The sequence below is a fragment of the Podarcis liolepis genome (assembly GCF_965112155.1).
Source record: "Podarcis liolepis genome assembly, chromosome: 4".
Classification (NCBI taxonomy): domain Eukaryota; kingdom Metazoa; phylum Chordata; class Lepidosauria; order Squamata; family Lacertidae; genus Podarcis; species Podarcis liolepis.
Window position 1 is genome coordinate 35,940,679 of NC_139558.1, and position 27,903 is coordinate 35,968,581.

Genomic DNA, 27,903 nt, shown 5'->3' on the forward strand with positions numbered 1-27,903 from the left:
ATGCCTTGTAGACCGGGGTGGGGGGGGGGCCGAGGGAGTGCACTAGAGATTAGTGAGCAAATAAAGAACAAGATCTGTTTGAAACACAGACCAACCAACAGTATCTCAAGGGGGTGGGGGGTGCATTTAAAAACGCAGCAACTAAGCATGGAATTGTTTTCTATTTCTTTCACTTGGTGGCACTGGCTTAAAAGTAAAGGGACCCCTGACCATTAGGTCCAGTCGTGGCCAACTCTGGGGTTGCAGTGCTCATCTCACTTTACTGGCCAAGGGAGCCGGCGTACAGCTTCCAGGTCGTGGCCGGCATGACTAAGCCGCTTCTGGCGAAGCACGGAAACGCCGTTTACCTTCCCGCCGGAGCGGTACATATTTATCTACTTGCACTGGCGTGCTTTTGAACTGCTAGGTTGGCAGGAGCTGGGACCAAGCAATGGGAGCTCACCCTGTCGCGGGGATTCGAACCGCCGACCTTCTGATCGGCAAGTCCTAGGCTTAGTCATTTCCAATTAAGGCTAAGCAGTTCCTTATTCTGTTCTTGCTGCAGAATGAGGGGGCTTTCCTTCCAAGGCACAGCAATGCGTGCACATCTTTAGTTGGAAAATAAGCACCACCTAACCCCAGCCACGTTTGGAACAAGAGGGCGGTCTCCCATTCCGGGATTCAAATTGGGAATCTGCTTTGGAATGCAGGATGTTTTCAGTCCCACGTTTTATAAGGGAAGGAATCCCCAGGAGAAGGTGCAGGAAAAATCGTTGTAGATGGCTTTTATAAATCGACAAACAAATATGACAAGCCCATAGCAAATGAAAATCAGCGAATCTCAAAAGAGTCTACCTGGGGACCAGCGACAGTAGGGAGAATTGATATTCTGGTGACCAGGAAAGCAACCAAGGAGCTGGGAAACCTCTTGACTCAAAGATCCCCCTCTCCATGAATTTACAGAGTGGTCTTAAGCAAGAAATTATTCCACAGTATCGGACGTCACCACACCTCTGCCACACAGTAATAGGGAGATAATAAATGCCTTTCCCCATAGAGTTGTTATAAAGCTTTTCATTTTTAGAAAAGAGATGCTGGACTAGATGGATCCTTAGTCTGATCCACCAGTACTACTGAATCAAGTTGCTGTAATTCAAAGTAGTGTTGAAACCCAGTGGAAACAACTAAATATTTGCTTATTTATTTATCTATTCGTTTCTTTCAAATCTCGCTCGCTCATTCCTTTGGAACTGGCAGCTTGGAGTGTTTATTGCCACATTTTGTACCCGATCTTTGCATAAGCTTACATCTAACAAAAAAGTGCCTTTTCAAAGTACCAGAATCATACTGGTATTCAAATGCATACTGCCTCCAAGCAGTTGCCAAATGTTCCAAATGGCCAGTACCCAGGAGTTATGATTTGTGTTGTTCTGAGCATTCAAAGCAAGCTGCATTCTAACTGCCACAGAACTCCAAGGAGCAGTTGCTACAGTGCTCAGACCAGCTTCACTCTTCTCAGGTCTTCTCTGAGGTCAGACACATGAAGAGAAAGCCCTGGGAAAAGTCCTCGCGTACCAGAGACTGGTTGAAGAACTGATTTCATGTAGGTGTATATATTCAGCACCCCTCAGTTCCCCACCAAGACAGCAGTGTTTTCTCGGATAAGAACAAATTGACTTTTATTTCCTTTTGTCCTGTCTGAGAGGCACTTGGTAGGTTTTTCCACATTTTGTGTGTGTGTGTGTGAGAGAGAGAGAGAGAGAGATAGATAGAGAGAGAGAGAATGAGGATTAAAGTAAGAAAGGATTCTGTCCTGAACAGTAGCTGTATTGGTCTGTTGCACCAAACTTTCTTTCAAGGGTAGAATGAATAACTTTGGTTGGCTCATGCCTGACATTTTAACAAAGAGAGGGAAGGGAGGGAAGCATAGGAATGCAGAGGAGGAGTGGACAAGACAAGAGTCCAATTACCTGCATGAAGTGGGTCCATGCAACAAAAGGGGTTGTGCGGTTGTGCAATTTCTTCACCCCTGGGGAAGTCTGATTCCTGGCACTTATGATTGCAGGTACAGCAGACTTTTCCATTCCTACATCTCAAGGGGGAAATGCAGAATTTGCCCTAGAATGATGGCATTGTTTTAGCTGCACATTTGTTCAAACTTTAGGAGAGGTCCATATGCTACTGTGCCTAACTATCTAACTGTTATCTTTTGTCTCTTTTTCTCCAGCATGCCTTCTATCGCCAGCCTTCCCAGTACTAAAGCTCCCGTTCCACCCCAGGCACATTATGGCTCCTTTCCGGTATGGGTGTTGTGCAGGGTGTCCTGTTTTCAATTGGGTGCTTTTGTCCTGGCTCTTATCGGCTACATTATGGAGCATCTGCTCCACAGCCAATCTTGAATGGAGAGTGTGGCAGGTTGAGAACATCATGGGCAGCAACAAACCTGGCATTGAAGGGATTGGGATCTGGAGCGCCTGTTCCGTGCGTAGAATTACAATGAAGAAAATCAACATAATATGCATACCATTAAACAATGAGGAGTCCCTACCCTCTGAAATAATCATTGCCCAGGACTTGATGCCATTGGCCTCAATTGCCAATGTGGTGACCGTTTTTTGTATGGCCTTTATGCTATATAGCATCTTTAAGCCTGGAAAACACGATGATTTCATCACTACCTTCTTTTTTACCTTCTTGTGTGTGTTTGCAGTCCATTTTACAGAGAATACTAGCCAAGGCTTTGAGTGCCTGTGTGCTGCTTTCAGCTCTGGCCAGCAAGAACAATGATCAGGGACACTCGGTTTCAGTGGTCTAAAGTGACCTAGGTCACTTCCAGCTTTAGGCAGAATAAAAAATAAAAAATGATGGAGCACAAAACAAAATAGCGCCACACACCAAAGAAGTGAGACTTAATTAAATGTGATGAAATATCTGTGAACAAAAAAGAACCATGTCTTTTACCAAATCATATCTCTCATTTGCTTAAATTTTCAGCTCTAAGCTGAGAGGGTATGTCTTTTGGTCCGCTGCAGGTAGAAACAAGTTGAGAGAAGAATCAAATACCAAAAAATTAAGAAGTGACTAAATCTAAGGCCCACATAATTATACAGACTATAATTTTGAACAGATCCTTAATTTTTTTTAAGTCCTGTAAAGTTTTCAGTTTTTAGGCTTCCAGAAGGTTGGGTTTTCTGCCAAATTTCACCAGATCTTATTTTATTTTATTGCTGCCATAAATACAATTCTGCCCCTTACAGCTTTCCCCCAGTGATTTGCTGCTAGGAATGACTTCAACAGAAGACCACAGGTATTTAGGAACAAATTTCCCTGTACATCACAGTAAAATTGTTATCTACACAGACTGTGCTCTCTGTGTCTATAATCCATACTGTGAAAGGAAAAATACATTACACATTTGTAAAAGTCAACAGTTTCATAACAAAACCTTGGACGTAGTAATCTTTGACCTGCCTATCCAGCCTAGGCCACTACTTTCCTGATAACTCCTGGTGTCATTGTTCTCCATCTCAGTCAACTTGCTCACTTCATCCTTTGGTTTCTCAAAATTTGCTCTGGAGTAAGTTATAATGATTACCTGTCAGGGTCACCTGGTCCCTGTGTTAGCTTATTAGACATGGTTTACTTTGTTGACATTGGGGTATTTGAACTTTTCCATAGAAAGCCTAGCAGGGAGGATTTGGTTTCCTAACACAAACTTATTTTTGCTTTTTGCTTTGCTAGAACACAGCAACATAACATTTGTATAGAAAAGCATACAGTTACTTTATTATTTCATTATTATTTATTTTAAAGCATCTTTGTCCTTCACAGCCCAAAACACTCCCAAATGTCAGCTTACAAATGACAAGGATTACGATTTCTATTCCGCTCATATCTCGTCAAGGCTCTCCAAGGAACTCAATGTGACAGAAACAGAGGCAGATTTAGGGACCGGTTCTCTTGCCCCGGGTGCAAAACTGCGAGGGTGCCACAGGGGGCAATGCGACAATGATGAACAATGGAAGGTGATTCTGTGAGATGCGAGGGGGGGGGGCATCAAATTTGGGTGTTGCACAGGGAGCCATTGAAAGTCCACCAAAGTCTACCGCCGACATAAGTGATTTTCACTCTCCTTGTAGCCTCTCACCAACCCTGTGAAAGCTTAGTGGGTCTCTCACTGAGGACTCAGCTACATTGGCAAAGAAAAATCACTTTATTTTCGTTGTTTATGTATTCTAACACAGTGGCACCAGATGGTGCTGTGGAGTTTTGCTTTTTGCTCCCCTGATTTCTCACTGAGGACTCTCACTCCTGAAATTTGAGATTCTGAGGTCTGCCACTGGGATGGTGGTGGGTGTAGCGGAGTTTGTAGAATACAGTAGAATCTGTGGAATACAGATTTTATTTCTAATTTTGGAAGCCTCATTATCTGCTGATACCTCCCTCTTGCACATGACTTTTGACTTTTTTGGCTGCATAATTGATCAAATGTGGCTGCATAATGGACCCCACGTAACTGATCACATGTCACAACACACACACCCATTTGAGAAAAACGTTTCCAATCTGTGACAGAATTCCAGAACTACTACAGGTGCCTACAACTGGGAGAAAAATCACTTGGGGTTCTTCATTGAATTGACCACAAGAGGTCAGTCTAATTCAACAGTGATATTTTAAGACTCTTCTTTTTTCCCCTGAATCGTCTGCACTCCCATGTGGCAGCTCATTGTGGTCTTGGTTCTGCTCATGCTTGCAAAATGTGCACAGCATTCACATGCCATGCTCATAAAAATGCTGCCACATATTATTTCCCTCTTTAATCCAGATTTACCATTTCAATAAATAGAAGTACTTGTGGAAACTTGTGGTAAATCTCGAGTACATTGGGGGTGGGGGTAACAGCAGATGGCATTTTGCTGAAGACATCATCCTGTGGGCGCTGTAAGAAAACCCAAAAACTTGCATGCCTGAGGTGGTTCCATGCAGCAGTCTGTTGCGGTACCAGTCTGAAGCTGCACTGACATCCCATTCATTTGTTCAAACAAGTGGCTAGGCAGATAGTATCTCTGCAGCTTCTCAAATGCAGTAGAATCAGCAAGCATTTTTTTTTTAATTCCCGATTGCTTAATGATAGCAACAACAAAACGTGGGCATTCGTCCTGGTTTGTTTTCAGGGAGATTAGATCACATTGGCTCTTTCAAAACCATCTGTTCAGATTTGTTTACAAGGAGGTTAGATGATGTTGTGTTAAAGCAAGTGTTACGCCACACACTTTTCAATGCAATTTCCCTTCACAGTCTTATTGCAAAAAAATAAATTAAAAAAAAATTCTTTGGGGGAAGTGGTTTTGTTGCATAAGACCTCTCAATGAACTATAAGATACATTTCAACGTTCTTCAGATAGGGACATTTCTTACTGTACTCCAACTACCCACCTCAACCCTGCCATTTTTTGTTCCCCCCAAGCATTTCCTATCGGAAGAAGGGCAATTGCCGCCACCATCACATGGGACTCAGCACACATGCCCTGTGCCATCCTGAGAAAACCCCTTAATTCTGATTTTATTTTATTCTTTGGTAGATTTACAAACACAGAGAGATAAATACGTTTTAGAAAGGGGCAAGATTAGACATGGATGCACAAAGTGTTCCTTAAAAATATAGTAATCAAGACTCCATGAGGTTCGCTCCGCTCCCCCTTTCTTCCCACCCAGTGTGGCCCTGCCCTCTGCCTCTTCCTCAGAGCCAGTGTGGTGTAGTGGTTAAGAGCAGTGGACTCGTAATCTGGGGAACCGGGTTCGCGTCTCCGCTCCTCCACATGCAGCTGCTGGGTGACCTTGGGCCAGTCACACTTCTCTGAAGTCTCTCAGCCCCACTCACCTCACAGAGTGTTTGTTGTGGGGGAGGAAGGGAAAGGAGATTGTTAGCCACTTTGAGACTCCTTCAGGTAGTGATAAAGTGGGATATCAAATCCAAACTCCTCCTCCTCCTCCTCCTCTTCTTCTTCTTCTTCTTCTTCTTCTTCTTCTTCTTCTTCTTCTTCTTCTTCTTCTTCTTCTCCTCCTCCTCCTCCTCCTCCTCCTCCTCCTCCTCTCAGGGCTGGGCCTTGGCAGCAGCAACCTCACCTCCTCACCTGCTCTCCAGCAATCACTACAAGCTGCTGAAGTCAGTAGGCCAGCAGCAAAAGCCATAGAAAGGCCATGGAGAAGAAATGGGATGTTCCCTTTGCTGCCACTGCTCAGGACACGCACTGATTCCTCCTCCTCCTTGGCAGCAGCAGTGGCAGGGGAAATAGGGACATTCCAGGATCAAATGGGAAGCCGGGTGGCTTTTGTAATTCTGGGACTGTTCCTGGAAAATCGTCACGCTTGGAAGGTATGCTATAATTGCTCAGCCCAGTGTGTTAACAAAGCCCACCTGAAAATAGTGAGAGTCTGAAAGTGCACTGAGTCTATATATAAACACACACACACCCACACACACCCACACCCACACCCTGAAATTAAGAAAGCTGGGCATGGTGGGGAGGTAACCATGGGTGGGTTTTGTGAGAAAGAAGGGGAGTTCTATTCAGACAACTGACCCATCTAACTCTGTCTGCAGAGATGACCAACAACAACCACCAGGACTTCAGATGGAGGTGTTCCTAGTCCTACTCAGAAAGGCTGCATACTGAACTCAGGATTTTCTGTGTGAGAAACACATGTTTTGTCACTGAGCCTTCCCCCATGCATTGCTCGTCTGCATGTCTGTGAAGTACCATTCAGACATGCCTGTGCTACCTTTTCTACAAGGTGTCCACTGCAGTAACATTGCCCGCTGCTTCCTATCACCCAGGGAAAACTTCTCTTTAGTGCTCAATTGGAGCAAACAGCAATTGGGGTTTCCACAGATTACTGTTTGCTAAAGAGCCATGGGTAAGGAGTGGGGCAAGGGGGAAAGGGGGAAAGCATAGGTCAAGTGGAAAACAGCTCAGACCCATGCTTTTTAGACATGGGACAAGTGGAAGTTTGGACTTTTGAAATTATCACACATACACGCGCACACTAAAAAGCAAGCAAACTTTTTCTTTGGATAACTGGCTCAGGATAATAAAGTGCAATCCTACAATGTCTTGTCTACTCAGAAATAAGTCCCATTGAGCTCATGGGAGGTTACTTCCAGCAAAGCTTGGGTAAAGGAATACAGCCTATTTTTTTTCTAAGCACTTCATGTAATTAAATCAATTCTGCTTATGAAATTGACATCATTCACCATTTTTTACCACAGTATATTGATTTTAATAGGAAAAACACACACCCAGAAAATCCCAACATTGTACTTTCAAAGAACTGAAAAACTTACAAAACTTTCACCTTTAGTTAGGACTAGAATCTTATAAATGGCTTCAGCAACTTCTAAAATTAGCTATAGGATTAAACTCAGCTCAGATTCACATTTTATACAACCATGAGTTATACATCGGAGGGTCCTCACACTTCTGGTTTCGAGCTCTGTTTGTTGCACTTATCATCCAGAAGATTTCTGAAAAGATTGCAGCTGTGGAATCAGCCACACTTTACTTATTCCATCAATGAAACACTTAATATGAAATCTCAAATCTCAGTTTAAATCTCATGTAAGACTGCCTAGTGTGTCTTAATATTTTTGTTTACAGTGCCATCAAAGGTCAGTAGTGCTTGCACTTACTGACTTGTCTATGAAACAAGGAAATATACTTTATTGATACCTCCATATTAAGCTTGAAAGTTCTGTTGATCAAATTGTATAAAGCATTAAGTGGAAATTAAAATTGGAAATGAAAAACAATTACTCAAACTTAGAAGCAAGGCCGGAAATGATTTTTAAAAAAAGAATAATTCAAGAGACAATGGAACTTGTATTTGTACACATACAAAAGTGCAGCCATTGAATGTTTCATAGTTAAGTAAGTGGGTGAAGGTGTTGCTGACCTTTGGCGGCACTTTCAAGCTTAATATTAAGATCTCCATAAAGTAGATTTCCTAGATACTATAGCCACAATATGTCAAAACAGAGAGGATTGAGTTGCAAATGGCTTGACTGCCATGAGCTGAAAAGAGATGTGAAAGTGGTGAATGTTAAACATTTATTTTCAGCAAGTAAGTGAATGCCTTTTTAGAATTGGTTCCTTAGGGCAGAACTCCACATTACAGCACATTTGGGCTGCCATGAAAGGCCGTAACCCTGTCTCAAACTCTACTCCAGTCCCTCATAATTCATATTACTTATCCCTTGATGTAATGCCACCATATCATAGTTTTTCCACCCTGGCCCCATATCACTGGGTGATGTTGAAGCAGGCACTGAAATGCATGGCACGATGACATTTCTTCACATGATTAGCTTACTGCCTTTTAAGGAAGGTTTGGGGAGAACATAATATTTGGGTGGATATTTAATAAATAATAAAAATAATGCCATTTGAGGGGAGCAGCACCATGTCTCTCCAGTAACATGTAGTTCTGCCTTTGGTGTTCCTTGATATCTATACCTTCCAATGACACCAGCAGTGGCTTCATTCAATGACACCAGTGCTATGGTTTCATTTTACGGAGCAAAGATGGCACCCGCTTCCCATTTGAACCCCGGTGTCAAAACACACTTTCACTTCTTTGCAAACATGGTCTTTGTTCCGCCACCCCTTCCGCGTGTCCGCTTGACATCGATCTTGCCGACGTCGTCCTGGCAGAGAACATGCTTTCCCTTCTACTTTCCCAGCTTTCCATCAGAGGTACCTTCTTGCCGATCACCTGCATGAATGTCTGATAGAACTCCTTGGATGCAAAGTAGTAAATGAATGGATCGATGCAGTTGTTGAGGCAGCTGAGGCACAAGGTGAGTTTGTAAATGTAGTAGTAGCCTTCCTGTTTACGGAGGCGGCTGATGATGTGCACCAGCAGGACAAAGTTGTTGGGAGCAAAACAAATGATGAACACCAAGACGACTATGGTGGCCAAGTAGATAGATCGGTTCTTCTGCCCATTGCCATATTTCTTAGAGGCCTGGATCAGCTTCCGAATAATGCTAAAGTAACAGATTATGGTCACTATAAATGGGAGCAAGAAGAAGAAGAAGAAGGGCAGTAAAAGAAAAGCTGCCCATGCCCCCATACTAGGAAGCATTTTCCACTTAAGCACATCGAAGCATGTGGTAATGTTCAGTTCTTTCACTTCAAAAGTCAGGTCTTCCGCTTCTAATGGCCATAGGGCTAACAGAACAAGAAACCACATTCCAAGGCAGCAGGCAATGGCGTATCTCTTTCGTCTCCATTTCTGGGACGTCATTGGTTTTACCACTCCCAAGTATCGCTCCAAACTGATGCAGGTCATAGTGATTATGGAGCAATACATGTTTGCGTAAAACATCACTGTGACGAAACTGCACGTGCGCCTGCCAAAAGTCCAGTTGTTCCCGCCATAGTGATATTTAATTTGGAAGGGGAAACAGGAAGCCAGCGCAAGATCGGTGATGCTAAGATTAATCATGAAGATGACCGAGGTGGTTCTGGGCTTGATGTGGCAGAAGAGTATCCAGAGGGAGAAAACGTTTCCAGGGATGCTGATGATTGCTGTCAGGGAGTACACAACTGGCAAGGCAACCATGATGACTTGGTTCTGGAGCATGTTAATAGTTGCACTGTCCAGAGTTGAATTGGTACTATTTAAATACATTTCGTATGATGGGCTTGTTGGCGCTTGAGGCTCTGCAGAATTCTGTCATGTGACTGAGGTCTGCAACCTAGGGTGGAGAAGAGATAAGTGAAAACAACATGTAGCAACAATTCACATTAATTTTCCAGCTTCCTTTATGGCTAAATCCATTTCCAGCTATATAAAATCACCACCACCACCAAGTTGCCCTTATATCTTACTCTTATGCAATACTGTGATATCTTCAGATTGTTGAGTAAAAAATACTTACATGATTCTTATAGCTGATGTTGCTGTCATAAGTAAAATGCAAACGCAAGTTGTTCCTGCTATGAACATAATACAAACACAAGCAGTGCTAAAATGCAATATTGGATGATATAAAAATAACTGCTTTTATTATAATTATTTTATGCTTAATAATACATCAATTAGGTAGCACTGAGGGGCTGATCAGTGTATACTCAAAGAGTTGGATGCCATGAGCTGGCCTGTCCATTGCAATGAATGGGAAAGATGTTTCGGGGGAGGTAGGACTCTGTGTGTGTATTTCAATCAGGAGATTGAAAGCTTTCACTTAATTATTTAAGACTTAATTAAGAATTCTCCTTTTGATGAGAGAATTTTGATGAGAAGGTGAGAAGGCGCTCTCCCCAGGTACTGCCCACATCCCCTCAAATGATGGCAGAATGCCATGGCTCAGCCATGCCCAGACCTCAAAACCTGAGGTTTCATTCTGCAGATGAGGAGCAAGGAGTGTGGGGCCTCCCAGCAGAGCTTTGCACTGCTGAGGAGCCATCAAATCTCGGCATCCCCAGGACTAGAAATCTCCACACTAGTTGCCTGGGTCCCTAGCCAACTCTCAGATACTTCCATGGGCTGCCTCTTCCTTCCAAACAGCTCATGTGCAGCTAAGCAGGCACTTGGGTGGCTGCCTGTTCCATCTACTTGTGCAGCCCTGGGGGAGGATGGGTGGGTCTGTCTGGATCGGAAGGCTCCATTCCTCTCATTCTGAGCTGCTACACTGCTGAAGCAAGAGCAATATAGGGGCAGTTGAGAGAGTTTCTCAAATGCACAGGTCCCAAATCTATGAGCATGTTTAAAGGTTGTGTCAGACCAGAACCACCCCCCTCTTGTACCCTCATACCTAGATGGCTCAGTTTGGGGTGAGGATTTATTGTGGGTAGAGTAGACATTTTTAAAAGTTACTAGATCATTGTTTATAACCTATGTTTTGAATAAAACATCCAATTTAGGAAACTGAGAAGTTTCACCATTTAGGAAGCTCAGACGTTTTGGCATACGTAGCCCCAAATCCTTAATGTTTCTCTGTTAAACCAGTCCAGTTTCAGTGGAACTAGAACCAACCAGGTTGACAAAGGTACATTTTCACCAACATTTGTAAAGAATTCGGGGCTGATCTGGCCATAATGAAAGACTTGTTGGGTTCCCGGCAATTTACTATATTATTGTCCCTACCACCACCACCACAGAATGACAGGACTGGAAAGGGTCCATCAGTTAAGCAGACTTTGTTGTGGTTTCTTTGCATTGGTCAAGTGACAGATTGCTTCCTTTCTTCACGTAACCAATACTGAAGATGGCAGCGATTATAACCATACACCATTTATTGCCAAAACAGAAAGGTCAACCTCAGAGATTAAGCCAAAGATGTAAAAGGCAGAGATTTCCACCCCATATATCTGACTTCACGTGACATCTGTGCGTTGACAAATGCAAAGTGAATCAAACTGACCAAAAAATAACCTCCCAGTACCGATTAAGTAATGAAATCTTCAAACCACAGTGCGGATCTTTTGATGAAAAGCATCATATCATTGTGCTACAACTTGAGTCATGCACAAGCGCATCTTATTAGAAAAGATTAAATGCTAAATATTAAATATTATATAGCTAATGGAGTGACCAGAACTGTCATGCTGGACTCAGGGTGTGAGCACACTGTTGATATTTACTGAGATACTATGCCATCATCGTACTGAAATTAAATATATTGGCTTTTGGGCTTAGAAAGGAGACAACTAATTCAGTGCACCCCCTCCAAGACCTACTCAAGAGGAGGTGCACCAGCTTGCTGCTTGGAACAGGTCAAGGGATGCTTCTTTGCTGGAAATGCTCGCTGCTTGAAATAGCAGGCAGCTTTTTGCAAGAAGCAGGTAAATACCTGAACCTCCCACACCAAATGGCAGGCTGGAGAGCCTACACTAGTGGTGAAAAGTTGCTTCATCTTGCTGCTTCATTCTGCAAACAAACACTGTAAAGTAAAGTAATGCAGAGGGGTGGGGCAGGCTTCCCGTACTGTTATCATACATAAGTTTTAACAGTTGTATAGAAGGGAGGATTTGGAAGGTTCCTCTTTCTGCATCCCTCAAATGATAAGCAAGCTACACATGCCAACATTTGTAGGTTATCATTTAGGGCAGGGGTCACTAAGCTGCTGCCCATATAGATTTCACTGCTGCCCCTGGGCTCAAGGCTGTTTCTTTTTTTAAATAAGTAAGTCTCTAGGTTTTCTAAAAAGAAAGTTATGTGGCAAAATGTGCAGGTACCTTCTAAGTGGTTTCTGTGAAATGAGAGGGAGTGTGGTTTAGCCACCTTGTGTGTTTTTCCCTGGTACTGAGAAATGCTCTCTGTTGCTTTTAGGCAACAGCAATGTGTGTGTGTGTGTGTGTGTGTGTGTGTGTGTGTGTGTGTGTCTGTGTGTGATTGTATGTGTTATGTGAAACATGGTGTGATCTCCTCCAGGCAGAGGGCCTTCTCGGTAGTGGCAGCCGCCCTGTGGAACACCCTCCCATCAGATGTCAAGGAAATAAACAACTATCTGACTTTTAGAAGACATCTGAAGGCAGCCCTGTCAAGGGAAGTTTTTAATGTTTGATGTTTTGTCGTGTTTTTAATATTCTGTTGGGAGCCTCCCAGAGTGGCTGGGGAAACCCAGTCAGATGGGCGGGGTACAAACAATAAAATTATTATTATTATTATTATTAGTCAGGGCCAGCAGGACATAGCCGTCTTACCATGGATGGTGGGAGTGGCTGCCTCTCTAGTTTTGTGTTACACCACCCACATCAGCTATTTTGTGACAGCGCCCCCAGCACTTTCTCAAAATTCAGAATGTACTCGCTGGTCCAGAAAGATAGGCAACCTCTGATTTATGGGCTCCAAAAGTGAGACCTTCCAGATTTCACCTCTTCTATGCAACTATTCAGAGTACAGGAGGCAGCTTGCTCTGTTGCAGATGCTCACTGTGAAATCACATCCCTCGCAATGCCTCTTAGACATCACGAGGCCCATTCTGCGGAAATTATTGCCTCTTTGATGTGATGCTGCCTTCCCCACAACAAAGCCCAGAAGTGGGGTCCTAGGCATAGGCACCGCCCTGAACCAGGTGCTGAGACTTGCACCAGCTATTTCTGGTGTGCCATTCTAAGACATAACATACTTTGTGCTTTTGTCTCATATCTATTCGTGCTGCTTGAGAGAAACAAGGCTGACAAATGAAGTATAGCACTTGCATGTGGGGGTGGGGGGGTGGGGAGAGAGATGTGAAAGGAAGCTCGGATGTGGTTTCCTCTGTTGGACCACGCCTTAACATATGACCCTGCTGCTGCCCGTTCTGCAAATACACCTGATTTGTATATCCGCTGCTCTTTCAGACAGTAATTGGCAATATGAAAATGGTAAGTCTAGGGTGGAATCTACACACGTATAAAAGCCATTCTGAAAATGCTTCTTTAAAAAAATGTTTTTAAAACTACACTGAATTTTCCATAAGGCTCACCATCGCCATGTAATATCACATTGTATATTGCACTTAAAATACACTTAAAACATTTTATTTGCAGCTATATAGATGAGTCCTAGAACAGTTGTGGATTTACTTATGAAATTGCTTGCACATTTAAAAAGGTCTGTGCCAGCACGAGATTTTCTAATGGCCGAAGTACTTTTTCACCGAAATATGTTAATGTTTCAAATGTAGTTGACAACGAGATGTTGGCTTGTTGGTTTCACTGTTAGAAGTACTTTGACACATGTGAAGAGATTCAAAACATTCATTTACAGGGGAAACATTTTGTTCTGTTATTTGCATGATTAATTCATTTTATTTATGAGAAACCATAATGTGTCTCTCAGAGAAAAACAGGGCAAAAGAAAACATCCACATAGAAGGCTTTGTGTATATACAAGACAGAATCTCAGAATTGTAGCGTTGGAAGAGACCACGAGGGTTATCTAGTCCAAACCCCTGCAATGCAGGAATCTTTAGATAGAACAGTGTTTCGCTTTTTAAAATAATAGTGCTTTGGATTTTGAAGCAAGGCATCTAAGTCCAAGACCTTGGAAGTAGCCTGTGACTGTCAGAAAAAGAAGCAGCAGTCATAGGCCACCCCTTACCCAAGAGTAAGCTATATCTATCACATTCCCCGACTGAAGTTGAATTCTGAAGACCAGAACTGGTGGCCAGAGACCTTTCCTTTTGTGTAATCCATTGCTGGATCCAACAGATGAATGAGTGAAGTAGCAATCAGGCAAGAAAGGGAAAGGATGTGAGGGAGGAGAACTGCAGCTGAAATAATTGTCCTTCTCAAGATGGTCCTCACACACATAGACGGATGCGTTTCACAATATTAATTTCACACATGCATCCGCCATGCAGATTGCTTAAGAGAAATAGCTATGCCCTTTTTACAACAGCAACCAGTCCACCAATCACCACTGTCACCTCAATCTTATTTGCAAGTTTAGCAATTAACTGCCCACTAAGGACAGGTGCAAAAGCTGTCATCCTTAATAGACCTGGAAGCAAAGAAGAAGAAGAAGAGTTTGGATTTGATATCCCTCTTTATCACTACCCGAAGGAGTCTCAAAGCAGCTAACATTCTCCTTTCCCTTCCTCCCCCACAACAAACACTCTGTGAGGTGAGTGAGGCTGAGAGACTTCAGAGAAGTGTGACTGGCCCAAGGTCACCCAGCAGCTGCATATGGAGGAAAGGGGAATCATACCTGGTTCACCAGATTTCGAGTCCACCGTTCTTAACCATTACACCACAAAGGGCCAAGAATGAGTGCAGGCATAAAGATGTGAACATCTATTACCTGAGAAATAATTGGACGACAATGCAGGGCTTTTGAAGAACAAGGATATGTTCTCTTTAGTTGAATAGTACTGAAAGGGGAAAGGGAAGAAGGCAGCTGAAATAAGGGTGCATATCAAGCCGCAGACAGAGGCAAGAATCCCAAGGGGATTTACAGGAAGTAAATGGGTCAAAGGAAAGAAAGAGGATGCAAAACAATTTTTTAGGGGGGGATCTGGGCTTGTGCACTCACCCACATATTCAGCTGCAGTCCATCACGCTGGCCTCATTTCCATCCACATTCCCACCATTTGGTGGGCATCTCACTAGCACATGGCAGTACACGTAATGAAACATTTAGGCTAGCGCGACAGGAAATATTTCTACAGGGTCATGTGCATCACAAGATAAAGGGAGTGTTTTTGACTGCTGATGTTTTTGACTTCCTTTTTTCATAGATTATATCATGTGCAAACTGTCTGGTGCACAGTTTTAAAAACAAACTGAGAAACATCTGTCCAGGCATGCGAGACGCTGATTGTTATTATTATTATTTGCTCACACAGATTGAGGGCACAAAAATGGCTGCCGTGGAAAGGGAGAGTCAGGTCAAGTCAACAACCAAAGTTCTCAAAGGAGAACTTACTATAGATGCAATAGATGCTAGGAGAGGGGGAGGCATGGGCATGCAGAATAAGAGGGAGAAGCAGCTTCAGAAATGGGGTTTGGGAGGTGAAGAGCGAGCTTAGTAGTTGTAAGCTTAGAGTGGGAAGAGGAATCTGTAGGACATTAATGGGGGGCAGGGGGGTTGGTGAGTGGAGAAGAAGAGAAGAAGAACAGTTTGGATTTGATATCCCGCTTTATCACTACCCAAAGGAGTCTCAAAGCGGCTAACAACCTCCTTTCCCTTCCTCCCCCACAACAAACACTCTGTGAGGTGAGTAGGGCTGAGACTTCAAAGAAGTGTGACTGGCCCAAGGTCACCCAGCAGCTGCATGTGGAGGAGCGGAGACGCGAACCCGGTTCCCCAGATTACGAGACTACCGCTCTTAACCGCTACACCACACTGGCTTCACCCCTGGAGCCAGCAGGGGTGAAGCCCCTAGTTATTGTTATTGATTTATTGCATTTCTCTCCTGCCCATCCTCCCAAAGGTGGCCCAGGCAGCAAATGTTTTTGATGAAAGGTGCAAAAGAAGATTTGCATGAGCCTGGCTGTTTCTGAATGTGGTACACGAAAGGATGCAAAAGCAACAGGTGCCAAAGAGACAGCATGCACATGCTGTTCAGGACTAAAATAACCTGGTCGTTGCACCAAATTGTCATCAAGAAAGTTCAGAAGCCATTTCACTGCAGAACCTCAAATAACTATGCAAATAACGCTTCTGGCAAACAACACACTTCTGGGAACACCGAATCAGCTGCTAAAAGCTACTGAGGACAAGGTGCACTCAGATTGGTGCGAATGAAGTTGCTCTGTTCTAGGATTCTGACTAAGGATATATGAATATGTCAATCTGAGTTTCTCACTCTGCCAATCTTAATTTCAGTTTCGCGCATTCCTGCACCGGCTTGCAATTTATTTATTTATTTTAACTAGTTAATGTGAAAATTTGTTGGCGTTTTAGTGCAAACATCTCACATTATGCACATTGTTTTGCAAGAAACTTCTCTAATATAATGTGCTTTATATATTGTTCACACAGATATATGTATTTCTGTGCACGTTATTTGATTGGCGAACTGCATCGCAAAGTTTGGAGAAGTGTGAATTTCAAACGATAGCTGTGTTTCGGTTCACATATCGTTTTGGGAAGTGCATCATTAGTTAGGTTCATATTGAAATTCAAACTAAACCAAGTTTCTCGCCCATCCCTAGTTCTGACCCAATGCAAAAATTATAGACTGAGATTGAGATGAGGCAAGGCTTTCAGAATTCAGTGGCATCCTGGACAGCTTCACGAAGGGTTCAGGCTGAAAACTCCATAAAATAGGGCTGGCCACTGTGGTGGCTCCCCTAGGTTGTTGATTCAATTCCATAACCCCTGACTATTGCTGAGAATTCTTGGGGGGGGGGCTGTTCCTATCCCAGAGCTACATTTCTCAGAGTTCCCTGTGAAGAGAGATTGATTGCTAAACCACTCTGAGAATTATAGCTATGGGAGGGGAAAAACAAGCCTGCTCACAACTCTCAGCACCTTTAACAAACTATGAGATAGCTCAGTCAGTAGAGCAGGAAACTCTTAATCTCAGGGTCGTTGGTTCGAGCCCGCGTTGGGCAAAAGATTCCTGCATTACAGGGGGTTGGACTAGATAACCCTCGTGGTCCCTTCCAACTCTACAAAGTTCCTAGAATGCTTTGGGGGAAGCCATGGCTGTTTAAAGTGGCACTGCAGGTCTTTAAATGTTGGTATGAATGTGGCCTAGGATTGTTTTTTACTCGGCGACCGAATGCATGCACTTGCGTTCTGGTGTCTTTATTCGATCTGGCTTTACCGTATTTTTCCGTGTTTTGGACGAGGTTTTTTGACACAAAAATCATGTCAAAAAACTGGGGTCGTCCAATACACGGATAGTGGCATGGGGGGGGGGGAGCTGCTGCTGTGCACAGGGAGCGATCTGGGGGCACTGGCTACTGGCACACAGCTTCTCCCGATGCCGCAGCAAGCAGGGAGCGATCTGGGGGCGCTGGCTGGCGGTGCGCAGCTTCCCCCGATGCCGCTGCGTGAGGGAAACACTCCCTTCCTGCGCGCAGGAAATGATCTAGGGAGTGTTTCCTGCCCGCAGCTGCGTGGGGGGAGAGGCTCAAAAACTTGGGGCCATCTCCCCTCATTTTCTTAAAAGTGAGTTCCCCAAAATAGGGGAGGTCTTATACATGGTGTGTGTGTGTGTGTGGAAAAGTACGGTATATATTTACAAGCAAACTATTTCCATTGTAAAGGGGTTGGCAGGGTGGAGCGGAGAGGAAAACCATATAACCTACGCTGTCTACTGAAAAGTGGCAGACTTTTCCTTTAGCAAAAGTCATTTGTTGAAAACGGGACATTGTGGTCAGGCTTGGTGTTACCACATAGAAAGTAAAATACTGCCAAATGCAGGGCGTGGAAATGCTTTTTGAATGCATTTTGCATTTTAACCCTTTGTCAGAATTGGCATCACCACCCTAAAGGCTTTGAGACTTCCTGCGGGTGAAAAGGCTAGAGGTACTTAGGCTGGACTTAGTGTAGCTCCATTTAAGGGAGTATTATATTATACAGGCAATGAGACAGGGCAACAGTATAGCAGAATCACTATGCTAACACTAGAGAAATGAAAAGGATTAGATCAGGATTAGACCCATCACTTGGAGGAAACCATAATCATGTTTCGCTTGTGTTTTCTTCAGAACGTGTCCATAAGCACATACTTTGAGGAGACAGAAATAAGAACTGTGTTTGCTCCAGTGCTTTTTCCTAGAATTTACTCTCTGTAATACCGTGATCTGGTTTTCCATGTCCCTTTCGCTTCTTGTATATACATTGATCCATATACAAAAAAAATGGGGGGGGGGTTAGTTCAGACCCTCCAAGTGCCCCTGTTTTCCAGGGACAGTTCCAGATTTACAGAAGCTGTCCCGGTTTCTGATTTGATCCCTAAATGTCCCGCTTTTCCTTAGTACAGTGGTGCCTCGCAAGATGAAATTAATTAGTTCCGCAAGTTTTTTCTTCTTGCGAGTTTTTCGTCTTGCGATGCACGGTTTCCCATAGGAATGCATTGAAAATCAATTAATGCGTTCCTAGGGAAACCGCCTTCAGACCAGGTCCGGGGACAGTCTGTCCCCCGACCTCTTCTGAAGGCTGGGGGGGGGGGGAACAAGGGCTTTTCTTCCCACCCCCAGCCTTCAGAAGGCTGTTCTGAAGGCTGGCGCTGGGAAGAAAAGCCCTTCTTCCCACCTCCCGCCCCGCAAGCACCGGGGACAGGAGGGCTTTGCTGCCGACCGCCAGCATTTTAAAAGCCCCTGCTGTCCCGGGGCGATTTTAAAATGCTGGCGGGCGGGAGCGAAGCCTCCGCTGTCCCGGGGAGATTTTAAAATGCTGGGGGTCGGCAGCGAACGCTTCGCTCCCGACCCCCAGCATTTTAAAATCTCCCCGGGACAGCAGAGACTGCTCTGCTGTCCCGGGGAGATTTTAAAATGCTGGGGGTCGGCAGTGAACGCTTCGCTGCAGACCCCCAGCATTTTAAAATCTCCCCGGGACACGGGGAGATTTTAAAATGCTGGGGGTCAGCAGCAAACGCTTCGCTCCCGACCCCCAGCATTTTAAGATCGCCCGGGGCAGGCGGGGGGGAGCAAAGACTTTTGCTCCCCGCCGGCCTTCAGAAGAGGTCCTCTTCTGAAGGCCGGCTGTGGGCGAAAGTCTTTGCTCCCGACCGCCAGCATTTCCCTATGGGCTTTCGTCTTGCGATGCAAGCCCATAGGGAAATTCGTCTTGCGAAGCACCTCCAAAACAGAAAACCCTTTTGTCTTGCGGGTTTTCCGTCTTGCGAGGCATTCGTCTTGCGGGGTACCACTGTACGTCTATTTTCATCAAAGAAATGTTGGAGGGCATGGAGTTAACCAGCCAATATGTCAACTGAAAGTAGCCCTGTATAGGGAAGGTTTTTAAAAATGTTTTATTATGTTTTTATATATGTTGGAAGCTGCCCAGAACAGATGAACAGATGAATGAATGTAATGCTGGGGAAAAGGAAGGTGGGATGCTTGGAGGACTGGCTGGAAAACAGGCCAAATTAGATTCTAGCCTGATGGATCTGGAATTTCAGTGGCAATAAATCAAACAGACTAAGGACTTTTCCAGCCCGATCCCTATGTATACAAAGAGCTTGTGCCCCTTGTGAAAGAGCCTGCACTCTAAAGCCTTGCAGTGAGGCAGGCCACGGAATATGGACTCATCTACACAACTGCAAATAAAACATTTTAAATGTGTTGTAAAGTTGAATATGCAAATGCGACACTGGATGGGACAATGAGCTATGCAAAATTCAATGCATTTTTCAAAATGGTTTTTTTAAAGCATTTTCACAGTGTTTTTATATATGTGTGTAGATTCTACCTAACTCTATGATGTGCAGGAGGGCCTCCCTTTCCTGGTAATGGCGAGAAGCATTCCACTGTGCCCAGCTGAGGGATAGTGGAGTAGGGGCTTCACATACTTCTTCGTGGGCCACTCACTGTAAGTAAAATGAAGCAGATAAATAGCTTCTTCCCTCAACCATTTCTCTGTTCAAAATCAACCTCAACCCTTCTTTCCTTCCTTCCTTCCTTCCTTGAATCAAGGCTCTGAACAAAATGTGTTTGAAGGTAAACAGCCCCTGCATTACTGAAAGTTTTCATCCAGGGGCAGCAATTACTCCTGGTTAGCCAAGATGACTACGTATATAGCTACCGTATTTTTTGCACCATAACACTCACTTTTTTCCTCCTAAAAAGTAAGGGGAAATGTCTGTGCGTGTTATGGAGGGAATGCCTACAGGTGGCATGCCTACGGATTTTCCTCCTCTAAAAACTACGTGCGTGTTATGGTCGGGTGCGTGTTATAGAGCGAAAAATACGGTATATTGCAAAAGAAAGAATGCTAGCGGGAATGAGTGAGCCAACAACCATCTTTCTGGCAACATTATTATTGAGAAATTTCAACACTCCACTTCCTAATTGCCCGAAAAATATACAATAGACAAACACACAGAGAGATCATGCTTAATTGTCACCTACATTTGAAAGCAGTCCTCCCCCCCAAAAAATCCTGGACTGTAGTTAACCCCTAAGAGAGCTACAATTCCCAGCTCCCTTAACAAACTACAGTTCCCAGGAGAAGCCATGTGCTTTAAATGTGTTGTATGTACACAACCTCAAAAAGAAAAATAGCCTCTCCTTTGATTGCCATCAGAGAAGCAAGATAAGGTCACTTTCAGACTTACTGTTTATGAGCAATTATCCTGATTATTTTTTTTTAGACAAGCGTTTGTGGGGAGGGGTTAAATACCACAGACATTCATTCTGATTGGTTTGCAAGGAGGCTATATGATATTTCATCAAGCATAGCCAGTGCATTTTCCTGTCACTTTCTTAACTGCAAAAAGGTCACGGTGTGAGGAGCAAGAGACCAAATCAACTTTAATTGCGGAACTAGAATGTACCGGCACGTTTCTGGATCCCACCCCAAAATAGCGATGATCTGGAATCTAGTGTTCTAAAAATAAAAACCTTCAATTCTGATGCATATATAGCAGCTGCCACAGAACGGCCATCTTTGCAGCCTGCGGCATTTGCCTTTGTGCAGTGGACAATGGCTGATTTCCTCCGCGGCACTGTAAGACCTCACCTTTGAGGCCCAGAGCCATCATGCAGAGGATTGCCTGATCTGCTGATGGCAGCTCTGCACACAAACAACTTGCCACGTGGGAGCCGTCACCTCGCAGAGTGGTTTGAAAACAGTGTGGCAGCTGCGCGGGCGCTGCTCGCTCTTGAATGCTGGGGTGTGTTGTAAAGCTGTGAAACAGAAGCCATGAGCAATGAGGAAGTGGTTGCAATGATTTGTATCAAAGTGCAGCGCAAATTGGAGGGTGCATGGCTAAAACCTGTATACAAACTGGAGTGGAAATTTGAAAGTAACCTTTAAACCCTGTTTTGCTAACAAACGGATATGCTAAATAAATATGGCTGTAAACTAAAGAGAGAGACTCTCTTATACTCAGAGTAGACCCGTTGAAATTAGTGGATTTAAGTACATATATTTCAGTGGGTCTGCTCTGAGTATTAATTAGTTGGCTGTTACTTGATGCACGTAAACTCAGAGGCATATGCAGTGCCGGATTTATGTGTAAGCTAAATAAGCTATAGCTTAGAGCCCCACTCTCTTGGGGCCCCCCAAAAAATTTAACAGGAAAAAACCCTGTATGTATATTTCTAAAATATAAGGTAAAAAACAAATAAAATAAAACCTACATACAGCAACAGTGTTTTGTGTTGTGTAGGCTCCTATGATGTAAGTAATGGGCCCCGCCTGCTAGCCTGCTCCTTGAAATATTTGCTCATTTCTATATATAGGGTGCCTACATTCTGCATGGACTGGTTGCATGGCAACCTGTGCAAATGGCTTTAGATACCTATTATGGATTTATTAGCTCCATAAATTACCATATAGCATATATTCAACACACACAAAACAGCGACAATTTGTTGTTGACAAAGGACAGCTGGACATATAAAGGGCCCAATTACCTTCAGAAGCTTAGGGCCTCATCAAATCAAAATCCGGCTCTGGGCATATGCAATATTGTTGAATGGGGCTTATCTGGATTGAGCTTCGGTTTATTGGCTCTCACCCAGTCCATGACTGAGGCAATACAATGGTTCAGAACATCCACTGCCACACATGCGGATGTAAAGGAGAAGTAGAGCTGTGTATCGTCAGCATGCACAGCTGGCAACGTGCTCCAAAACTCTGGATAACTGCCCCCAGAGCGATAAATCAGCTGCCTCAGAAGGATAAATCAAGGCTGTAATTAAGTGCAGAATGGGTAGATAACTATTTAGCCTTTTTATCTCAAGTGGAAATTCCGAGCCTGGTCTTGGATTGGGGCAGTTAACTCCAAGTGTTCAAAAGCGACCCTCAGAACTCTGTCCCCTCAGAACTCTGCAGACTACTCTTCTCACTGTCTATGCTCCCCACCTTCCTCAGGTGCCTTTGCTTGTGTCATTGAACTGTCATAATGCCTCTTGCTTGCCTGGTTGGAAGATGGAGAGATGCATGGTTTGGGTGGGATACCTCTGATTTTGGCATGGGCGGAATGCAGCCTACTGTACAAAGATTAGAAACACATCTATAGCTGTGGCCTCCACTGCTTCTGCCTCTAGTCCCACCTTTTACCAGTAGGCAGTCCCTAGAAGGTTGTCTGTAAGGGCTGAAAAGGGTTCCCCACCCATGCAAGACCAAGCCTTTAACTCAGGTTTCCTCAACCTCGGCCCTCCAGGTGTTTTTGGCCTACAACTCCCATGATCCCTAGCTAGCAGGACCAATGGTCAGGGATGATGGGAATAGAAGAAGAAGAAGAAGAGGAGGAGGAGTAGGAGGAGGAGTAGTAGTTTGGATTTGATATCCCACTTTATTACTACCCAAAGGAGTCTCAAAGCGGCTAACATTCTCCTTTCCCTTCCTCCCCCACAACAAACACTCTGTGAGGTGAGTGAGGCTGAGAGACTTCAGAGAAGTGTGACGAGCCCAAGGTCACCCAGCAGCTGCATGTGGAGGAGCAGGGACGCGAACCCGGTTCACCAGATTACGAGACAACCGCTCTTAACCACTACACCACACTGGCTCCAGATGCTTTGTAGTCTCAAAACATCTGGAGGGCCGAGGTTGAGGAAGCCTGCTTTAACTTGAACCAAATAAGCTTTTCAAATTCATTAGTGTTTCCATAAAGAGTAAACTTGGGGAAAAGTGATTTCCATTTAAACCTTACAATTTGGCAATATGGAGTGTCAGGCAGTTTGCAGATTGCGTAGAAGGCAGATCCATGCCTGTGGATTTCTAAATGTTATCTCTTTTATCTATAACACCCTTGAATGCTGAAGGCTGTGCTAGCAGTTGAGATCTGTGAACTAACGGGTAGTTTCTAGATCTTGCTCATGCCAATGAACAACTTCAGTGAGTGGGGTAGAGCCTGAAAGTAACATGTGAATCAGCTCTGAAGTGACCACTTCTCTATCAACCAGCCCCTCCCTTGTTGTTACCAATCATTTCAATTTTCCTGGGTGGGAAGAAGAAGCTGGCAGAGGGGTGCTGGACCATCAGCTCTTCTTTCTGATGATAAGTATAGAAAAATCACTATTGACATTTATTAATGACTAGAAACCCCTTACGGACTTTCTGCGCAACAAGGAAAAAGAACCTGTGCTATCAGGGTTTGAAGACTATGGGGGGGGGGGAAGGTTGGTTTATGGAAAGCAGAAGAGTTGGATGTTATTGTGGAGTAAGAATTTTATACAGGTTTTTAAAGCTGATAGGAAAAAAAACCCCTGCTGATTCTTCATCTTTTTCCTTCTCTTTTTTATCTATTTTATTTTAATTCTTACGTTAAAAATGCTTGATATTTGATGTTTATTTCCGTATACTGATTTTTCTTCTTTCTTTCAAGCTGATAACAATTCAAAACGGCAAAGCTTTTTTGATGGTTTCCAACACAACAAGGGGCAGTTAAGTCTGAAAACACCTTTTTTGCCACATGCACTTTGCAACAAGGACAACTTGGACAGGATAGAACAAAGGCTTTGGGTCACTTGTCCTGCACCCATAAATGAGTTAATACTTCTGAAAAAGTGGGTGGGGCTATCCTTAGCATGGTGATCATTCTTACTGCTGGGTGATATAGGCCTTCGTTAGTGGAGTGTTCCCTTCATATACACAAATATTGCTGGATGCATTGATGATACAGGAAAGCTGTTCCTGTAGTATACTTTTGTTGTAGATTGCACAGTCATAACTAACATTCTTACCCTTGCTGCCCACTCAAATAAACCCCTCTCTTGACACTTATTGTGAAAGACAGTCACATGATTATATCAACATGCATGGCTCCTGAAGCACATAGAATACCATGCTGCAGCAGGGCTGCTGCTTTTCTCTCACATTTCAAGTCAAATCTATCAAATTTGCCCTGACTGAACCACAGCCATCCTTCAAAATCCACCCTGATTTACCAAAATCTATATATTCAGGAGAAATGAAGAAATTGGTGAAAATTACATAGAACGGTGCATTATATCAGGAGAAATGGCTTGCAGAAATCTATACATTCATCAAAACTGCATACAAAATTGTGTTTATTGGGAGAAATAGACACTAAAATGCTGAGCTTTTGAAAAAAAATATGCTGCAGAACTATGGAGAACTGAATTTACTATTGGAAAAATGAGAAACCAAGAGAACAAAAATGATACTAGTTGCAGTATAAGGCAATCAGACTGTGTATGGTGTAGCACAAATATATTACCTGTGTTGTTCTTCACAACTGCATTGCTCCTGTGTGTACCATAGTAGGCTTGCATGCACAGAAGGAATGTGCAATATTCACACCTATATAACAGTGAATATTGCAGGAGATTTATTGGTGGGGACATCCTCACTACAGGAAGGTCAAGTCACACGATTCCTGGTGAAAGAAGTATTCTCTTCTTTTGAATCCACTTGTGTGAACTGATGGTGCAAACATGGTCTCAGACTATACTTATGATCTTTCCCCTGGGTGACTACTCCAGCTTCAGCTGCCTGGAAGTTTATTCTGATTACCGGTATGTGGTTTCCTACAGATGTACTTTGCTTATCCGAACCCAAACTTTCCTTTTTTTCATTCATGAAACTATGTATATGGTAAATCACAGTCTTCCCACAAAATGCATCGCACCTGGTGTTTCTGTGTTTTGCAAGAATATACCAGCCAACATTATAATGGGGGTGGGGGGTGGCGACAACGCTAAAATGCTATTTTCGGTCCATAAATTGCAGGAGATGGCAAAGATATTTACATCATACTCAAGTACTGCAAGTATTTGTTTCGTAGTGAAACCCCAAAGGTAACTATGTACTAATACAGAGGTTTTCATCCTTTTTGGGCCCATGGCTGCCTTGACCAACTACATTCTTTCTGCAGCTGTGGAGCCCAGTAGCCCAGTTATGTTATGTTATGCAGAGCTGACAGCCCCTCACCCCTTTTCAACCACCCTCCCTTGTGGAGTGTTCCCTCAGCCTCTCCTCTCCTCTCCTTGGGAGTCCTCTGGACAGTCACAGCTGCTGCCCCTGATCTCTGAGCTGCCCCACCCCACCCCAAACTGCCTCCTCAAACTGCTCCACAGGGGTTTGAGAAACACACCATGGCCAGCTCCAGAGGGTGGAGGTTTGGAGGGAGAAAGAAAGAAAGAAAGAAAGAAAGAAAGAAAGAAAGAAAGAAAGAAAGAAAACCATTGTACAACCTATAACAGGCTTCCTCAACCTCGACCCTCCAGATGTTTTGAGACTACAATTCCCATCATCCCTGACCACTGGTCCTGCTAGCTAGGGATCATGGGAGTTGTAAGCCAAAAACATCTGGAGGGCTGAGGTTGAGGAAGCCTGATCTATAAGATATACATATATGTGCAGCATATATATAATGTGCATCAAGGATGTGCCTAAACACCAGTCAGTATGCACATGTACCAGATATAGCAGAGAAGGTATACATATATCATGAGAAGTCAAGTAAAAACTATTGCATGGATCCAGCTAGCCGAAGAGTACATGGGTTTAATCTTGCCAGATTTCTATCTCATCATTACTTAAAGGAGCCTATTTTACCTGCATAACAACACAATATGGTAGGTTAGCTTGAACGACTGGCCCCAAATCGACCAGTGAGCTTCATGCCTGAGTGTGGGGTGCCAGGTCTCCCTCCAACCACTACGTACAGAATGGATTAAAGAACTAATAATAAAAATAACATTAAAGGCAGATAAGCAGATTGGCTAATTCCAAAATAGTACACAGATGGTGAAGTGGACTTAGAGGAGCACTAAAGACCGTAAAAACTTTCCTGTACCTGAAATTTCCCATAGGTCAGCAGTTGGCAATTATTTTACAATTAAGAGGATAGACCGGAGTTGTCTGTAAAAGTCGCTTTCGACAAACTGTTTTAGCCTATGTAAGAGACAATAAGCACAGTTTGCTTTTATGCACTGTGATTTTAAAAATTGCGGTTGAATTCTGCAAGCAACCAAGTTCTGCTTTCATGGTGATTAAGAGACTGAAAATGTTGCTTTCCTGATAAAGATACATACTAATAATTCTTAAAGGAGTTGTGCGAAATGATTGTCTCCCACACTCTTTCCCCGCTAGAACAGCAGTTTCAAAAGTGCTACAAATCATTACTTCATTTGTTTGCCTGTCTCAAGTACAGAAGGGTTTATTAAATCATTTGTGTTTTAAATGCAATACAACTTCGCTTTAAAATAGTCAGCTTATACACAACTAATTTAATTTTAAAAGCAGTTCCTAATTTAATATTAATAATACTTGTGGCTGTTTAATAACACAGTTCCTTTCCTTGAGTTAGTTGTTGATTGCGAGCTGTTACGCAAGTTGCTTTGATAGCAATGTGCAATTGGTTAAGCCATCAGTGATGGTCTTATCGGTAGACATGACATAATTCACTGCAAGAAAACTTAGGATCAAACAAGGGACATGAGAAATCACACGTATCTCATAGAATGTAGGTTTTAGATGACAAAGTAGTACTTACCTGCTTTGGTGTGTAGTTCATAGCATGCAAGAGCCACATGTGATGGGATGGGAAGTAAGTGAGAAGATGTTGTTTTGGCAGCACCCCGCAGCTCAGGAAATGACCATACATACATATATATTTTGCAACGGTTAACTGTTTCCTCACTTGTGTGCTGATCACAGATAACACATGAGACCCCAGTCCGTTTAGCTAGTTATCAGTCAGGACCTCTCCTTCTCATCCATAAATGTCAAACTTTCTTTTATTAAAGTGGATTGGAATGTTTGGTACCATTTCAAATTATGAAGCAGGAAGATGTTGGGCAAATTAATCTTCAGATGGGTGTTTCCTTTGCATGCGTCTGTTTATCTGATCTAACAGCTGCCATTTAGTGGTGTATTAGATCAGTAAATAAAAGGTAAAAGGTAAAGGATCCCTGGATGGTTAAGTCCAGTCAAAGGCGACTATGAGGTTGTGGCGCTCATCTTGCTTTCAGGCTGAGGGAGCCGGCATTTGTCTATGGACAGCTTTCTGGGTCATGTGGCCAGCAGCACTAAACCGCTACTGAAGCAACAGAGCACCATAACGGAAACCAGGGCACACGGAAACATCATTTACCTTTCCACTGCAGCGGTACCTATTTATCTACTTGCACTGATATACTTTCGAACTGCTAGGTTGGCAGGAGCTAGGACAGAGCAACGGGAGCTCATCCCATCTTGGGGATTCAAACTATCAACCTTCTGACTGGCAAGCCCAAGAGGCTAAGTGGTTTAGACCACAGTGCCACTTGCGTCCCTATCTAGCTCAGCATCCTGTTCTCACTGTGGCCGACCAGATGCCTGTGGGAAACCAGCAAG

General features: G+C 43.6%; 1 protein-coding gene and 1 long non-coding RNA gene across 3 annotated transcripts; one reads left to right on the forward strand and one right to left on the reverse strand.

Moving 5' to 3' along the window:
- Positions 1 to 588: 588 nt before the first annotated feature.
- LOC310706417 lies at positions 589 to 2,539 on the forward strand. The gene is made up of 2 exons (XR_014525858.1): positions 589 to 1,582; positions 2,207 to 2,539. It is a non-coding gene; the product is annotated as an uncharacterized lncRNA (long non-coding RNA).
- A 4,700-nt stretch (positions 2,540 to 7,239) lies between these two features.
- On the reverse strand, positions 7,240 to 27,216 carry LOC310706348 (P2Y purinoceptor 8-like). Of its 2 annotated transcripts, none has more exons than XM_083502055.1 (2): positions 27,062 to 27,216; positions 7,240 to 9,742 (listed from the first exon to the last, which is right to left on the reverse strand). In XM_083502055.1, the coding sequence occupies exon 2, from the start codon at positions 9,673 to 9,675 to the stop codon at positions 8,596 to 8,598; it is 1,080 nt and encodes a 359-aa protein (XP_083358181.1). In that variant the 5' UTR covers positions 9,676 to 9,742; positions 27,062 to 27,216; the 3' UTR covers positions 7,240 to 8,595. The 2 variants fall into 2 exon arrangements, with proteins under 2 accessions (XP_083358181.1, XP_083358180.1); XM_083502054.1 differs by lacking the exon at positions 27,062 to 27,216 and adding an exon at positions 15,007 to 15,150.
- Between the last annotated feature and the right edge of the window lie 687 nt (positions 27,217 to 27,903).